Source organism: Diorhabda sublineata, chromosome 3 (genome assembly GCF_026230105.1).
Source record: "Diorhabda sublineata isolate icDioSubl1.1 chromosome 3, icDioSubl1.1, whole genome shotgun sequence".
Classification (NCBI taxonomy): Eukaryota; Metazoa; Arthropoda; class Insecta; order Coleoptera; family Chrysomelidae; genus Diorhabda; species Diorhabda sublineata.
Window position 1 is genome coordinate 31,930,848 of NC_079476.1, and position 19,306 is coordinate 31,950,153.

General features: G+C 32.1%; 1 protein-coding gene across 1 annotated transcript in view; it reads left to right on the forward strand.

The window, feature by feature from the left end:
• Positions 1 to 7,038: 7,038 nt before the first annotated feature.
• LOC130441001 (LIM domain only protein 3-like) overlaps positions 7,039 to 19,306 on the forward strand; it is a 29,646-nt gene continuing 17,378 nt past the window's right edge. The window contains exons 1-2 of the mRNA XM_056774435.1: positions 7,039 to 7,357; positions 17,364 to 17,450. Of these exons, the coding sequence (XP_056630413.1) occupies positions 17,420 to 17,450 (31 nt within the window). The 5' untranslated portion in view covers positions 7,039 to 7,357; positions 17,364 to 17,419. The remainder of the gene's footprint in view (positions 7,358 to 17,363; positions 17,451 to 19,306) is intronic.

Here is a 19,306-nt window from a genome sequence, read left to right on the forward strand (position 1 = left end):
TTCTTTTAATTCCACATCATCACAGATGCCGGAAATTTTACTTTCCACTTCAAACAATCTGGATGAAAAGCTTCATTTTTTTGTCGAATAACTCTACTTCGATCGTCACCCACGCAAACTTCAAAACGAGACTCATCACTCCAATGTATACAGCTCCACTGTTCAAAATTCCAATTTTTGGCCCATTTAAGTCTATTTTTCTTTTGGATTTGAGTCAATAATGGCTTTTCCTTGGCCTATGTAAAGAAAATGCAAATTTAGAAAAATATGCATTAAACTAAGGTGTTACAAAATTCACCTTGTATGTCCGAAATCCTAATTTTTGAGCCTCTCTGTGACATGTGGATCTTGAAACCCGCCTACTCACTGCATTACTCCAACGTAAACTTAGTTGACCATAGTTAGCACGTCTGTTTTGTTGAATTATTCTTTTAAACGCTCGTTTATCTTTGTCTGACAATTTCGATTTTCTTACGTACCGGCGTTTAGAGACAATCGAACCATTTGCTTTGCTTTATACAAGCGAACTATATTTCGAACACTGTATTTTGACATGTTTACAACTTTCGGGATTTCTGAGTTGTTTTTCCCATTTTTGAATAAGTTTATTATGATTAATCGAATTTTAAGAATTATACTCACCTTATTACTTCAAAAATCTGTCACTTAAAAAAACATTTTGTGAAGATATGACTTTATTATTTGCGTATTTTAGACCTAATGAAACTTTGAACACAATTTTGGAAACAGTGAACCCTTGTATATGCATCAAAAATTATTATCAACAACAAGACCTATCTATTTACATCAAATTAAATATCATTCAAAATATTTGACAATATTCATCCAAAACCTATTTTAGACGTAAAACTAAAAGTTTAAAACATTTTACTAACAGCTACTTTTTGGCATTTTAAAATAAAGTTTAATAATTTCGAATTTTTCTAAATGGGCCAACTGAAATGGGACGGGGCTCGTATAGTCGGTTTTCAATGCTAGAGAGTTGTTTAGCTATAAAACAAATTGCTAGTAACAAAAAAAATCCAAAAACTTTTGCTTTTTTGAAACGTCAGGCTGCCAAAAAATTCCATGGTAATAACGGCAGAACAAGAAATCACACTTTTATGCGAAGCTTCAGATGAAAAATATCTACTGGTAAAAGTGATTTTAGGGTTTGGGATCTTTGGTGTAGATTTGTGTCTAGTAAAAATTGAAAATCAACTTCCATTTTTCATCCCGGCTTTTCCAGATTGGTTTTCACGTTTTCCCTGTTGAAATTTCGTGAATTTACTACACTTTTATTATGATGAATATTTATTTTAGAAAATACAAGTATAATAAAACAACAAGGCTATTGAGTCCTTAAAGATTTTTTTCCAGTTTCCTTCCTTTTTTAGTTTCCATTCCTCATAGAGAGTATTATAGATTTTGAAATATCTCCATTTTTTAGGCCACAAATTTTTTCAGAGAATCGTACACTAATATAGTGATTATTCATTTAAATTTTCAACAGAAAGTCCTTTCTCTGCTGTCGGAATGTCTTAAGAAATTTTTGAAAACTACCGTTTCCGATAAGTTTAATCCAAAAATCATCTATTCTATTACATCTGGGATAGTTTATTTTTTATCTTATTTAGAGGGATCTGATTCGTTAGAATATATCTAAAAATCCTTTGACCCCAATGCATTCTTTCAAAGCCGCTCTTGCGGCATACCCTAAATCTACATCTTGCACTTTTTTGATGCTGCAGAATAAACTATTGGCATCTTTTTTTGAAAATGTCTATTTTATAAATAGGAAAAATTTCGTCTGCAACAAACCGTCTCATTAAGTTATTCAGAACCGAAATGGTCTAACTTAAGAAACTATATTTATGTCTTTAGAGTACCCTACTTATTATATTTTTATGTCAGATGTGAATGTGTTTTTTGATGTGCTTTTAATCGAGAAGAACCCCTTTATAAGCCGCTAAAATCGGCATCAAAAAATTCATTTTTTTTCCAAAGATATCAATTCTTGAAGATAAATCGCAATTCTAGGTGTACAGTTCTGGTAGTGTCTGTAGGCCGTAAAACCACTGTTCAATAATTCTGCTGTCATATCTTCATGATAATCAGCTGCACAGCTTTAGAAATGGCCACTTCAAACAGCACTTTTCACTATTGTCAACCCGTCTAAACTTACTACATCATGACTGTCAACCCATGTTTCATCTAGATGAATTATTAATAATTAGAACTTCGGTAGTTAAATTGAAATTTCCACCAAAAATTGAACACTACGTTAGTTTAGGTTAGTAAATAGTGAATATGCAAATCTATGGCCTAAAAATATGAACAGCCGAAGATGATTTGTTGTGCTTTCCCGAAACTTGATGCAAAATACCTGAAACTTGAAAATCCTGAAGAATATACGAGGCATGGGCTAATGCGTTCTTCGGTAAACATGTTAATGGCCGTGCTGATTTGCTTAGTCTGAAAAGACACGAAGGATGGCGTAGCAAAAGGATTCATAGTAGAATACATACAAAAAATGTAAGTATTAAAAAAACATCTGCGTATCGTCTGCTTCAACATCTTTGGTTCTAAAGAAAGAAATACCGAGGGGACTAAACTTCTGCAATAATACAAATTGTACAATAAATGCTACAATTAATACCAATGATTCCTAAATATACTAATTATGTTGTTGTATTTAGAAAAGTATTATAAATAATTTTTTTTGTGTAATTTTATACTTTCGCGGTCTCCTCGTTTTTTTGGCTCTAGAAAATCGAAAAATCATCCGATTTCCGATTTTTTTTTAAATCTTCGCTTTTACGGCGGATTTATGAAAAAAATATGGGAATAAAACAAAATGAAAACTTATATTGGTTAGGTTAGGTTAGGTTAGGGGGGGTGTGCTAAAAATTCTTGATCTTGCTTTTCAAACGCCTACCCCCAATCCCTCTCCCCCGCCCGTCGTCACAATTCTCTTTAACGTTCTATCTTAGTAAGATACCATTTTTTTAATGGTGAAAATTTTTCAAAGTTTACTTTTAATATTATACACTTTGATGATTACTTAATAAAAAAGTTACAAACGATTATATGTGGGAAAAGGTCAATTTTAAGAGAAATTGTATTATTTTTAATTGTAACAACATGATAAAACAACATTTTTCTCTATTTTTTTTTTCAATTTGTTCGTTTTTGTGTGTAGATTATGAAAAAAATATATAACAACTTCATTTGTTTTATTGGAAAAAAGTTATCAACAATTATACGTGAATGAGTGCATTTTAATAAACTTTTAAAGCCCCGAAAGCAATATAAGTTTTCATTTTCTTTATTCCCATAATTTTTTTCGTAAATCCGCCGTAAAAACGAAGATTTAAAAAAAAATTCATCCAAGTCGGATGATTTTTCGATTTTCTAGAGCGAAAATACGAGGGGACAGGAAAGTATAAAATTATCTTTTTTCGTTATAATTAATTTCAATTGTATATTTTTATTTAGCGCACGAAAAAAAATCGGAAGTCGGGAAAAATTTTATAAAAAATATATAACTAAAATACCATACTCATAATTATATGTTTTGTTGTTAATGTTAAATTAATAGAATAAAAATTTTGAGGAAGTGCAACATAGTCTGTAAGTAATTAAGATATTTAGATATTTCTCTTTAGAAACAGACATCATAAAGATCAGTATGAATCAGATAATGAGGTATAATAATATTTGCGAAGAGGTTTGTTTCTCGACTAAGTACTACACTAACAAAAAAAAATTAATTGAAATTGATAAATGGTAGTAACGAAAAATTTTGCAAGAAGCGAACCAGATTAATTTCACTGAACAACAAGATTTTCGTAACACAGGCGAGACCTTTATTTTTAAAATGGAAATACCAATGAAAAAAAAATTATTTATTAAACACTAACACATACAACTTTCTAATAGCTTAATTATCCCTGTTTACATTAGAAGTTAGGTTATTTTATAAAGGAGCGGTTAATATCTGTAAATTTTATGTCCGAAAAAATACCTGAATTGTATTATTAGAATAATAAACATAAACTAACATTCAAAATTGTGTGGTTCTCTGCTCATACGTGATTAGAAAGACGAAAATGTCGAGTCAAACGCGCCGCAGTTGCAAATCTTCTGACAAATTTTTCTATATTTGTGGAGAATTTATGGTGAAATCGCAAGCCAGAGCATTTTCCGAAAATGTGAAAAAAGCCTATTTCAAATATTTTGGTGCCTTAATTAGAGACCAAGACAAGCAGTGCCCCCCCCCCATGCGTGCTGTGTTAGTTGTAGCGTGTCATTGGTGTAGGGGATGAATGGGAAGAAAAAAAACATGCCTTTTGCAATTCCAATGGTATGGCGGGAATCTACTAACCATTTCCTATTTTTGTTTAACCAAGACTGAAGATTATTCTAAGAAAAAAAAGCACAAGATCGAGTATCCGAATTTGCCGTCTACTATATAACCTGTTCCCCATAACGAAGATTTACCAGTACCGATTACGCCTTTAGATCCGTAAAATATTGTTTTAGAAGCTCCGAAGAATAATGCACCGACCCTATTTCTCTCCGGAGAGCCACATTTGATTGTTCAAAGTTGAATGATTTAACACGTGATTTGGGGTTAACAAAGCAACAGTCTGAACTTCTTGCTTCCCGCCTTAAGGAATGGAACTTGTTAGCCAAAGACACAAAAATTACGACCTTTAGAAAAAGAAATGCTACATTTTCTGCATATTTTCTATATATTTTACGCCACTGGAGCAAATTCTTTTATTAATTTTGTTTTAAATTGCCGAATTATTTTCAATTTTCAATTTTTTTTCAATTTCAAAATAATAATAATAATTTATGGAGCTAAAATGAATGTAGAAATTTGCCTCTAAATTAAAAACTGCAGGTAATTAAATACTAAATATTTCGAAATTATAATTTAGTAGGCACGTGTCATATTTTTGATAGTTCGCGACACCTTGTGTATTTGACACGATCTTGGTAGATTAAAGAATTTTAAATTAGTTTTTACATTAATTTTGCTGTTATAAAATGAATTTTTCATTAGAAGAGTTGACCGATATGTTAATGATTTACGGGGAAGCTCGAAAAAATGGTAGAATGGCAGCTCGTTTATACCAACAAATATTTCGCAATCGTCGAATACCACATCATTCTAAATTTGCAAGTATTGAAAGAAGGCTGAAAAAACCGGAAACTTGTAAATTAAAAGAAATAATGCTGAAAAGCAACGTACAACAATGACTGCGCATCTGGATGGGGAAATATTAAATAATATTTTTGAAAGACCATTATTAAGTACTCGAAATGTAGGTCGCGCTTTAAGTGTGGACCATTCTACTGTATGGAAGTGTTACATCCATACAAATTGGCTAGTGTTCAAGCATTAGAACCTAGAGAGTTTCAGGTGCGTATACAATTTTCAAACTGGTTTTTACAAAAGTGTCGTAAAAATCGAAATTTTCCAAGATATGTGTTGTATACCGACGAAGTTAGATTTACTAGGGAAGGAATTTTCAACTCTAAAAATAGTCACGTTTGGGATGAGGAAAATCCGCACTTTGTTCGTGAAAGGGGATTTCATGATAAATATTCGGTTAATGTGTGGGTATCGTTGGAGATTGCTTAATCGGGCCTTACATTTTACCAAATAAAATCATTGGAGCAATTTATACGCACTTTCTGGAAGATATGTTGGAGAATGTACCGTTAAATATTAGACAACACATGTGGTTTCAACACGATGGGGAATCTGTTCATTTTGCTGCAGCGGCAAGAAATTACTTAAATAGACGTTTTGGAGAAAAATGGATTGTTCGGGGTGAACCCAACGTTTGGCCTCCAGGATCACCTGACTTAAATCCTATCAAATTTTTTATATGGGGCTATATGAACTCCTTATTGTACGATCGAATCTGAAAAAGATCCAATAGTTAGAATTATTCAATCTGCGGCAGAAATCATTCAATCCCATCCATTTATTCTCAAAGACACATTTTTCAATGACAAAACGATGTAATAAGTGTATTGAAGTAGGCGGCCTACAGTTTGAGCAACTACTGCAAGTTTGTCAATTTTGTTATTGTTGTAATACAGTGTTGTTTAAATTTAATTTGTGCTATTATTATATTTATTGTCTTTGCTAATTTTGTTATTATTGTAATACATTTTTGTTTGAAATTGAGATAATGAATAATTTTTATTTGTTTTTAACTACCTACGCTTAATCATTATTCGAAATTAAATGAATAATAATTAATTAATTTGTAAATTACTTACGTGCTTGCAGACTTTTGTTTAGAGGCAAATTTCTACCGTTAATTTTAGCTCCACAAAAGGTTACTAGTTGTTTAACTAAAAATAATCAGACAAATGACAACAAAATTAAAAAAGAATTTGCTCCGGTGGCGTAACAAATAGGGGGGTAAAAGTTACGTTTATGTCAAAATATTACTTTATTAAGAAACATATTGATCACCAAGTTTGAAAAAAGAATTTAAAGGCGTTCTTGATTAATGGCAAATTTTTTATATAAAATTTTGAACACCCCAAATCTCAGCAACTAGGCCCCGTAAGGGTTCGTATTCCTATATCAAAATGAATCATTTATTGAGATCTCTCTGTAGTAGAGCGTTGTCGGTCAAATATAGAAACACCCTGTATGTAAGCCGTAAATATCGAGTAATTTATATAATTAATGTAAACAGTAAATACAATTTTATTTTAGAAATTTCACATTTATGTCAAGATACAAATGTTAGGTGTAAACGTAAATTTACATTAGCGCCTTCCACCAAACAAAAAATTTGTAATTGTATAGATTTTAATAAATATTGTTTTATTGAACGCTCCTCGTACATTTTGTTACAAACAGAATCCGGAAATGGAATGGATTTTTTATTTTTAAACTTTGTTTCATTTAAATGGATAAAAAATAAAAGACTGGAAAACAACGAAAGTTAATTAACGTAAAGTCTTGCGCATTTAGGCGTCGAAAGTCTAAAATCCTTCATTGGAGGGGTGACCGACGCATTGACGGGTTTGTAGAAACTATGAGGGGTGAGAAAAGGCAGTAAACCTAAGCAAAGCAGTTCGTCGCGAATATTAATAGGTAGTGGTAGTGTTTTAGCACTAAATATTACAAATACCACGTGTTTACAAAACAAAATATATCGATGCCTTTGTTGTTTGATGCAAAAAATGTAATGTGAGCAAGATAAATTCAATGGTGAGGCGGAATTTATGTCACAATGCTTATTTAAAATACATTTGAACCTAATAATAGAAATAATTTAATCATCGGTTAAAGCGTACATCTCCAGAGTATAACGTAAGTGACATTTCTTTAAATACCATACTTATAATTTTTAACATAACATAAATGTGGGTTAAGAGGTAATAAATTTTAGGTTAATACAATAAATTGATGTTCCTCGTTTTCCTCGTCTCGGAAGAGGAATAGGTATTATATTTCAAAAATACTTATAGTTATCTATTTAATGAACATTTGAAAATATGAGGAAATCGACATCGATATTAAATTATTACATTCTAAATTGAAAAATTGCATATTTCAATTTAAATTATAAAAAGAAAGTTCATTCAATTCGTTTCTCTACCACCAATTTTTGTAAAGCACTAGATACATTCCAATATTTGTGAAACAATATCCAAACTATCGAATATCAATAATTCAATCTACCAAAAAAAACATCGTGTTTAAAACTAAATGAAAATTGCTCAGTAAAGATTTGAGGTGGGGTAACTGCCCCAGTGCTCGGCCATGTAACGCAGCTCTGCGTATTAGCATATTAAAAAAAATTAAAGCAAAACTAAAAGACTAACTATTTTAGTTGGTTAAATATTACTTAATACGTACCAATTTTTTTACTACTTTCACCGTTTTTTGTATTTGGCATATACAGGGTGTTTCAAAAAAGGTGATCCCGTCTCTAGGATAGATAGAAAACTGAAAAATATTTGGGGTTCGCTCAGTAAAAAATTTTCGTAACGCTTGTTTTTCGAAGTATGGGCACTTAGCAATTGGAGAACTTAGTATGGAACAAAAAACAATTTGATTATCGTGTATTGCGATTCTGGGACACAAACTGTTGTTTGTTTCATACTAAGGCCTCCAATAGCTCAGAGCCCATGCATTAGAGAACAAGATCCTATACTGATTAGACTGAATTTTGTGAAATGTTACAAGAAACGAAAGCACTCAGTCCCAGTTTTTTTAAATGTATCCCTTTTATCGATGGAATCTCACTTACGCGACAAAAAAATTTTAATTCACAATAATAATAATAATTAATAATTTTATTAATACTTTATACCAGTATCGGTTATTATTTCATAATTTTCAAATCAAAATATTCCGAAAACGGTACACAGTATCGAGTTTTATCAAGAGTACATTTTTTATGTAAAATTAAATGATTTCAAGTTCACTTAATATTTTGCTTAAAAAATCTAATATTGAAATAGTTGTGTTCAATAATACTTGGTACGAACCGTGTAACTAGCGCCCTCTATGAAAGTAAGACAAATTCATTGGATGTATCAGCTTCCAAAACATATTCGTATAAAATTTCAATACAATGTTGCCAGTATTTACGGCAAAATCGTAAAAAAAGTGTAAAATCTTTTACTGGGAAAATCCCAAACATTTTTCAGTTTTCTATCAATCCTACAGATGGTATCACATTTTTTGTAACACCTCCTAGAAATTTGAAAAACTGTACAGCCACGAGTGTTCCAGTGTTCAGTCATCAAAAACTAACTAAATTGCCTGAAACACTGTGAATTTTCAATGTTTTTCTCTTATTCTGCAGTGTAACTAATCGTTTTTCGATTATTTCAAGTTCTGTTTTTGATAATTTGCAAGGATCAGCAGGATCCATATTCAATTCTTCCATCCACACTTCCTACACACCATTGATGATGGTATTCGGCAATGAGTTTCTTCAAAGTATTTCTTTTAATAAATGACAAAATTTTGTCTTCGTTAAAACACAGTTAACACATTCTGGTTTACACTGCCAATTTCATACTTTTTTTCCACTCACTTTTGTATCGTTTAAATACATTTACATCAGCAGGTTGCATTATGTGTACAATATTATCCCATTGTTGCTGCGACTCCCATCGTTAAATAATATTTATGACCGTCAATCAGTAACATTTTGATTTTGATTATATCCTCTATTCCAAGTCATTTGTTGAAGCCATTCGCCATAGAAAATATCGCTATTGTAACTGAACTACACAAAAAACAACGCAGTGCACTTCAGTTTTTGATACGCTAAAATGAAGATGATTATTTTCTCTCGAGTCACGAGGGATGAAAGTTTGGTATCTTACGACGCCCAGAAACTAAACGCAATCAATGGTATGGTGGTACACTTCGTCACCAACCAACGTTAAGCATAAGCGAATATTAACACCTCGAAAACCGTTTTTTTGGGACAGAAAAGGCATTTTGTTGTGGGCTAGACAATCAATGCACATATTTACTTTAATTCCGTTAAAAAATTGCGCTGCATAATACAAAAAAATCGACGGGAATTACCGTCAAAAGATTTTATTTTGTTCCACGTTAATGCACGTTATGACAAAAAACTTACACAGAAATTGGTCTGGTGCGTGTTTGATCATCCTACGTACAGCCCGGACTTCGCCCTTAGCAACGTTCATCTTTTCTTACACCTAAAATCGTTATTTATTGTAAAATTACAGATTTTCATGATCAGAATCACCGAAGCCACATTCAGACGCGAAATTTCCGTCAAGAAGCTACTCCAGATAAAACTGTCTTCAAAGAGAATAAAACAAAGAGATCCCCATAGTTCAAGGAAGTTATCTACTGCAACAATGTGTGCCGACGGCTTTTTTATCAACATTCAGGGTTTTGAAAGGCTCATCAAAATTCTCCCTTTACTTCATCTTGTAACGCACTGATTTTTCAAATCGCACCCCATTATTTGCCAACGCACTTCCTCTGGTTTTTCACCCGCTTTCCGGTTCGTGAGGTTTTACTTCATACCCATCCAGAAATTTCTTGGAAAGAACTCACCTTTAAACGAATGACTTTAGATTCAAATAATATTTCTGTCAACTGTCAAACATGAATTAGTACTACCAACCGACTAGAAATTGCAGGCAAGTCTCTATAAACAGTAAAAGTAACAGTAAACAGTAAATATAACCTCAAATTTTTTGTTCTTAGTTTAACATTGAAAATAACAAAGCTAAGTTTTACGAAAGTTGGCCGATCTGTTAAGCCAAAAGTAAGTAGATTGCAAATTGCACGCAATAAAAATGACACAATATCGATAATCTCAAGATCTTGCATGAAACAATCAGATAAACTTCATCTGCACATGATTTTGATCAAGAAATATTGCGTCTTGCATTGCAAGTTGTATTGCATAATGTCAAGCGGTCTTAACATTTAATCAAATCCATAGCAAAATTCTTCAAGATAAATATTTATCCAAATGAGATGTTGAAACTGCAGTGCGGCAATTTTTTGCATCTAAGCCCAAAAAATGGCTTTACCAAGGTCTCAAAACGTAGAATAATAATGGACTATATTTTGAATTTCTTTTTATATGATTATTCAATAAACAAAGTGAACTTTGGAAAGCTACATTATTTATGAGACACCCTCTACATTTTTTACATACACGCCTTGTTTACTAATAGAAATATTCCGAAAATAATTCCGAATATTTTATATCTTTTATATCTGAACGCATTCGAATATTACTTTCAAAGTTTCTGATATGTTTATTGGTTCGGGACTGAAATCATTTCAATTTGAACTCGTACGTCACTTCCAAGTAAATTAAATAAACTCTAGCCGGCCCTACGCCATGATCTTCGGCCATCCAATTTTCAAGATCGATCACAACGGACTATATCTCTGTCTCTCTGGCTGGGGAATGAAATATTTAGGATGTATAGCAATCTGCGGAAGAGCACTTAGTTGGCATTAGCTGCCATAAGTGTCCTGTGGGAAATGAGAACAGAAAACTCTAATATATTAGGCGAGATGAGATCGGGCATTTCTGTCTGTTACTTTTATTTTTTGTACTCAACCTACAGAAACGATTAAGTGATTAATTTCCCGAAAAACGAAGTTGTCGAAATAGAAGACAGACAAACAATTAGTTAATTGTTTCTTATTTATACGAAAGTGATTAAAAATATTGATAAGCAATAAGAATTTAGTAATGTTATACTAGAAAAATCGTCGCTTAAGTTTTATCCGATGCAAATTCAACTAGTGATTAATACGATTTCTGTTAAGTGGAATTAAATTTTCAAGAGAGAAAAAAATAACATACTAATATAAAACTGCTTCAATCAACGCCCTGAAACACTGTTCACACTAACACTTCACCAACAATAACACTGATAGTGTAAATATGAGCGTTGGTGGAGTGGTTTTAGTATGAATATCACCAACGAATCTAGAAATTTCAACAATAAACATTGAAAAATTTTTAGGTTATATTTGTAATGTCACTGCAGGGATTTCCGAAAACTGTGATCGACTTAATCAGATCATTTTCTCAATGTTGGGAAAGTGATCCTAAACACGTTTATTGGTATTCGGACACTACTTTTCAGAATAAATTCTCATACTTTTCTGGCCATAGATATTCTTGCATTTAATGCGTTTCGAAAGGAAGATTGTTCAACAACTGATCTACCGCGCTTCGTAATCCGAAGAAAATTGTTTAACCCCCTCAAGTGTGTTATCCTAATGCACGCGCACACTTTTGCGCAACTATCCTCAGGGTTTTTTGGAACTAAATCGGCACAATAAGAACGTGTAGTTGTGGCTTCATTTTTGTGATAATCTTCTAAAATTACGCTCACCAAACTCACGATCTTTCCTGCTGAAAGTTGGATTTTGAACTTTTTGGTTCATACATTGGTACTTACTTGTTTATACTGTGTTAAAAGATGACCACAAATGTCTTTTCGAATTTACTTTTATGCATGTTTTAACATTTGAGGCACCTCTCGTGAATATATTTTTTCATGATCCGTTTATCATGCAGTGGCAACTTGTGAGATGGTGCCAAAAATCTTATAAAATTCAAAACAAGTCTATTTTGGTCATCTCTGTAAGATGTTTAGTGCCCAGGGAATGTAGGCCTTTTATTAAATATGCACAATTGAAAAAAAAACAACTCCCCTATTAATAAACGAAAGTTACATGCGTCATAGTCATGGGTTTCTAGTTAAAAAGTAGATCACAATTTTTAACTTACCTCCACAATGATAATGATCGTCACATGAAAATCCTTGATTTTTAAATTTAGAACTGTTACAGTTTAATACGATAGTCGAGCACCATTAGTCAAAAAAATGAGAGTTATTCGTTTATCGATCAAGTCAATTTTTCTCAATATCTTTCCTCATCCTGGCTCTAGATTTTCACTCCACTTCTTTCGTAGTTGTCCTCTACTCCGTGTTCCAATTGGAGCTTTAACCCTTCGTATTTTGACCATTGTATCGTCTTATATGTTTGTTCTGTTGTTTTTTACGTTGTGATACTCGTTCGTTATTATTATCTACGTCACATGATCGTCTGATTTATTCGCTTCTTTCTCGATCTAGTAGTGTTTTTTCCGGGATCTGCCTGAGAACTGTTTCGTTTTTGATGTTTCAAGCCTTGTTTCTGATGTATTGGTCATCATAGGTCTGATTGCTGCTTTGTAACTTTCCTGACGTTTTTTTGCAATCTCAGGTAATTTTGGAACTAAATTTGCACAATAAGAACTTGTATTTTTCTGATAATCTTCTAAAATTACGCTCAGTAAGCCGAAATACGGTTGCCACGATTTTTCCAGTGAAGGTTGGATTTTGAACTTTTTGGTTCATCCATTGGTACTTTCCTCACTTTATCTTTTTTATACTGTGATACTCGTTCGTTATCTTTATCTACATCACATGATCGTCTGATGTTTTCGCTTCTTTCTCAATCTGGTATTATTTTTTGCGAGATTTGCCTGGGAATTTTTATATTTGTGGTCTCCAAGAGCTGTTTCGTTTTTGATGTTTCTGGCCTTGTTCCTGATATATAGGTCTGATTGTCGCTTTGTAAATTCGTGCCTTTGTTTCTTGTCTTAGGTGTTTGTTTTGCAATACTACGTTCTGAAAACAACCCACGACCTTATTTCTCCAGCTATTTGTCTTCTTAGTTTCTACACTAACAAAATATAAAAAAAATACAACTTTCGTCAAAAATAGTTTCTGACTAGCACCACACTTTCAAGCAATTTCGATTATAATCATTGTTCTGAGTTTGCTTTCCATTGTTATAGAATATAACTTTCGAAACAAAGTATTTTTTAGAAATATTGAGAAAATTGATTATAGTATTCAACTAATTCTATCCCAGTGCCACCTCAATTTCCAGAAATCGTTATTATATTGAATGTTCTGAGATGTTATAGCTTTTTCCTACATTTCTCGAGGCTTTTCTACCTCCTTATACAATAGATCGTTCGAGAAAAGTTTATTTTTCAGAAATTTGGGGAAAATTCTTATTACATTTTGGAGACAACGCAGTATTAGTGGTTGTTATAATGCGGATTCAGCTGAAAAATGCGATTTTTCTTAAATTTCCTCTACGTTTCACGAATAATATAAACAATTTTCTCAAAATAATCAGAAATATTCTGGAATAATTGAGAACAAACTAAGAATAACAATCATAATCCGATTGATCGAAAGCTTGAATATTATTTTTCACAAAGTTTATGTTAAATAATTTTTTTAACGCTTTATTTTAGAACAAAACTAGAACAACTGCTAGAATCGCGATGCCTTGACATTACAGAGTCAGCTCAAAAATAGTTTATTCTTCAATTTTCAGTATTCCCAATTCTCAATAATTTATCTCCCTAAAGCCCCAATGAAAAACCCTTAAAACCTCCACAATTACTAGGGATTCTCCCAAAATCCTTTTATTATATGTAAAATAAATAATTAAATACTTTTAACGAAATAACATTGAAAATAATAAAATATTATTAAACAAATAATAAATTCCAAACAATCAATAAATAATAATTTCATTAGTTTTTTTTTTGAATTCTTTATATAGTATTGAAAACTGCAAGTAACAAATCATTTTCCTCAGATTGAGAGTTTTTAAAATCATACATATTGACATTGAATAATTTCAACATTTTTGCAGATAAAATGTTGTGAATGATCCACCATTTTGTTGCAGTGTGGATTGAACCATAATCACATTTCAATCGATATTCTGTTACGCAACTTATTTTTTACAATATTATATATCGATATTTGAAGTTATAAAAATCCCTAAAAGTATAATATCCCTAAAACCGTCAAATCCCACATTTTTTCTCCCCAAATTTGGGGGGAAAACCCATAAGCTGAGAAGCCTTAAGCCGTTTTCGGTACAAAGTATAACAAACCTAGAACAACCTGAAACAATTTAGAAATTTCTGTAATTTCAAAGTACGTTGCCATCTTCCTTGAAGTTGAACGATGCGAATCACATAAAGATTTGTCAAAAATAAGGTTGATATCTATTGAAAGCTTCCAGCCTAGGCTCTAATGAATTACCATTAAATTTGTACAGCGAGACGGATGCTTAAAACTATTTTAAATTACTCTTTTTGTAAAATAATTTTTTTTAGAAAAACAAATTGTCCAAATAAACAAGATGATTTTGGATATTGGTAAGTGTGAGTTAAATCAACTTATTTCCATCTTAGATGTCTACAGTTAAGCAATGTTCCAACTTTCTACGGACCCTGTATAGCACAAATATTTTCAAGAATACATAATATTTAAATTATCTATAACAAACTCAGTAATCTAAAATTTCTTAGAAGATTTTCAAAACAGGTCTTTTTAAAAATAGCCAAACTACTTAAAATCGAAAGCATGTCAAAAGTCAGGCGTTGTTGTGAGAATTTCCTAGAGCTTTCTCTTAGATTTTGATGTTCGCAGCTAGCTGTCACTTAACACTTCGACTAGACGGAGTTGGAATCAGCAAAGATGAAAGCCGTTTCGTGTCTTGAAAGTGTTCGCTTCGGTCAAGATGTCAGAAAAGCTTTTAAAACACATTTAGGCGAAGTTGCAAGTATACTCCACGTTTTAATGCAGGGACGAAACTAGGAGAGAAATGGCTTTGAAAATATTTAGTTCACGTGCATTAATGTATATGGAAAAAGTTGATAAAAATTCATTTTATATGATGTTATTACTATATATATATATTTCGTTTATATTTTCAATTTCAATAGGTCAGTTAAATAAATTAAATTCGCCTTAATTAGAAAATTTATTGAGGATTCTGTCTTGTTAAACTGAATACTTCTAGTCGTATTGCAATAGAATTGGTGTTCAAGGAATTATTCGCCTTCACAAACTAAAATAAGAGATAATAAGTACACATTACATACAATTTAATTGTACATTCTGTTTCAAAATTATCAATTTGCTTTGTTTTATTTTCGTAGTCAAAAGAAAATTAATTAAATTTAATGAAAAAGAAAGACATATAAGTGAAATTAGTCATAAACATATGATATACATTAGGGTGTTTCTTTTTGATCAACTATTTTTTTCTTTGGTCCCATCGTGAAATTTTGTTGCACGTCCCCAAAAAAAATTCCATAAAAGTTTGGAACCTTAATATTAATATTAAGCCCTCGACCTAGGAGTGTAAATATTTCCCCTTAAAAAACACGAATACTCTTATTTTTTATTTTTAAATTCCTATAGTTTCATGGCGTTTATTTTTGAACGAAGAGAGCAACAAAAAAGCGTCATCAATAAACAAACAACAACAAAAAAAGGTCCTCAGCACCAAGTCGCTAAAATCAATATTTCTGGAAATATTTAATGATAAAGTTTTTGTAATTTCAAATTTTTATTAAATATTTCAACATTTCTGGAATTATCACCTCATTTGGTCGACCACTGCTGATCTTATGGCCTCTTTTAATCTTTGCTACCCAATATTTTACTGTTAATAACGAAGGAGCAGTCTCGCCCAGAGTAAAATCTAACTCAGATTTTATATTAGTTGGGCTGACGCCTTTCAATTGGGGTCATATAAGTCACATAACGATGACTAATTTTTTTCATTTCTACAAGAAATTATTCGCCTTTGCAAACTAAAATATGAGCTAATAAGTGCGCAATTACATACAATTTAATTGTACATTCTGTTTCAAAATTATCAGTTTGCTTTGTTTCATGTTGTAGTCAAAAGAAAATTAATTAAATTTAATGAAAAAGAAAGACATCTAAGTAAAATTAGTCATAAACATATGATATACATTAGGGTGTTTCTTTTTGATCAACTATTTTTTTCTTTGGTCCCATCGTGAAATTTTGTTGCACGTACCCAAAAAAAATTCCATGAAAATTTAGAACCTTAATATTAATATTAAGTCCTTAACCTAGGGGTGTAAATATTTCCCATTAAAAAACACGAATACTCTGATTTCTTTCTATAGTTCAGTGCCATTTCATAACATCGCTTCACCCATGGACGGTTTTTTTTTCAGAATAAAAGTGTCCATTGCGGCCAAGCCGTAACTCGCACTGGCGAGGTAGTACAGGCCTCTAAACTTGATTTTTCCATGAAATTCCCGTTTTTCTGCATTTATCTTATGATATGATAAAAAATGTGACCAACAAGTAAACAACAACAACAAAAAAAAAAGGTCCTCAGTACTACTAAGTCGCTAAAATCAATATTTCCGGAGATATTTAATGATAAAGTTTTTGTAATTTCAAATTTTTATTAAATTCTGCAACATTTCTGGAATTATCACCTCATTTGGTCGACCACTGCGATGCTGGTTTTCGCAGGTCGTAGGGCCTCGTTTAAACTTTGCTACCCAATATTTTACTGTTTATAACGAAGGAGCAGTTTCAACCAGAGTAAAATCTAGCTCAGCTATTCTATTAGTTGGGCTAACGCCTTTCAAATAAAAGAGTTGGATCACATAACGATGACTAAACAACGTGGCGTCTTCAAACTTATGCTGTATAGATTGTGTACTTTCTAATACAGTGGTATTTTTCAAGTAACTACCGTCATCTCTAGGTCAGGTCAGATACTTCTGGGACCATTCTCGAAGAATCGTATACAAAATATCTTTTTACTTACAGGTGCAGAGCGGCTGGAGAGCCAAAACGACTTCTGAAAACAATTATAATTTCATTGTATAGCCGAATCGTGGTGTTCTTAGAAAATAAAATATACATGAAGTTACATCTATATTTAATTAGATTTATAAGTCCATATTTTTTCTTTTCAGATATGGACTGAAAATGATACACCGAATTTTTTCCATAGACTTCAATCAGCATTTTTATGGATATGCATAGTACAGAAACACATTCCGGTAGGTTGCTCTGGAATTTCAGTAACTTATTAATATATTTGCTGATACATGGTTATGATGTACGGCGTCTTTTAATTATTAATAACGTTTTCAATAGATTTCAATCTCTATAAAATTATAATTTGACATTGACATCTCAATATTACTATTTTTGTTAAATTTACAATAAAAAAGTCGGATACAAGTTTTTCGTGCCATACACGGGGCTGGATTTAGGGACAAGCATCCGAGGCTACAGCCTTGAGGCTTCGACAAAAGAGGGGCCCTCACAAAAGCTACCTCAGTAAAAATCAAAGATTTTTTGATAAAAAGAATTAGGAAGAAATTTGGGTTTTATTTCGATAACTATTTCACTCCTTTCTGGCCCCAACACCTACAGGTCTCTAAATCCGGCTCTGCATGTACACATAAATATCTTAGAATTATACAAGGTGCACCGTTACTCCAAACTAATTTATTATCATTTTTTCTAATCATGTATAAATTATCATTTTCTTATAAATAGTGAATAAAAACCGTCAAGATCCCATAATTACATTTTTAATAGTCGTTTAAAATAAAAATTATTGAAAAATTTGAAAAAGTTGAGTTAGGAAAAGTGTTTATTGTAATTAAGTTCTATAAAAATTTTATTACGTGTCGTGTATCAAACAGGAAAGAATAATTACTCTTATGATGACAGGTTACGGTTATCGTAAAAGAACTTAACGATACGTGTCCGAATCGCAATTAAGTTACCAAAACTGCAATTTGGAGGATTGTGAAACTTTTTGTGTGGTTTTATTCAAAAGAGAAAAAATTAATTCAACTTTTTCACAGCCATATTTAGCAATACATCTCCTTTAAAGTTGTAAAAAAAGTGCAGGGTAATTTTTCCGGCGTAAATGGGAGTAAGGTCTGAACTGGTTCTACTTCCAATCACAGACTTTTTTATCTTATTGATAACCAAGCCACAATTGAACTTCTTAATATAGCTGAAAAAGATGTTGATGCGCAGATTGGAGAAAGGCATACTAACTGCACTTTTTTATTACGAGTTTTTGCAACAAAATATTGAAAGAAGTAAGGGAATAGGGTTACTGATATCTTCTTGAAAAGTTCAACATATCATACATTTTAAAAACTTGTTTTGTCCCTACTGATGTTGTATCGCAGCCAGTTCTTCTTCTGGTAGTGTCAATTCGATCCGGATGATGGCGACTAGCATGACTACTCTAACCAAAGCTGTTGGAGACAAGACATCATAAAGTTTGGCATTTTTAATGGTGAACTTACTGAGAACGTGTTGTCATACAAGTACTATTTGAGTTGTTAACAGATACTTGTAACATTTATCTTGGTCAAAACATGGCTTTCGACGTCGATTAAACTCCATTGCCTCTTTAACCACCGAGCCATTTTTGCATGAGGTAGCAATTCAAACTTTGATTCATTAATTTTGGACATTGGAAAAAAAACGGATGTGAAAGCTGGTGCCTTGTCTTGACGAAACAATACTTTCTTCTTAGCCACTGGCGGCCATTTTTGCTTGATTTCTGCGCTCAAAAGTTTCAATAAGCTTGAATAATAATCGCCATAGATAGTTTCTCCTTTTTCAAGATAGTCATCGCATCTCAAACAACCAACACCAAACCTTGCCTGTAGATGGAACGGTCTTTGCCTTCTTTGGAGCCGGTCCTCTTTTTTCAGTCCATTGTTTTGATTGTTCTTTTGTTTCGGGTGTGAAGTAATGGACCCACGTTTCATCTATGGTTATGAAACGGCGCAAAAATTCCGGTTTATTTCTGTGAAGCATTGCCAAACTCTTGATGAAAACATGTTCACGATGCTGTTTTAGTTCTATTGTGAGCAAACGC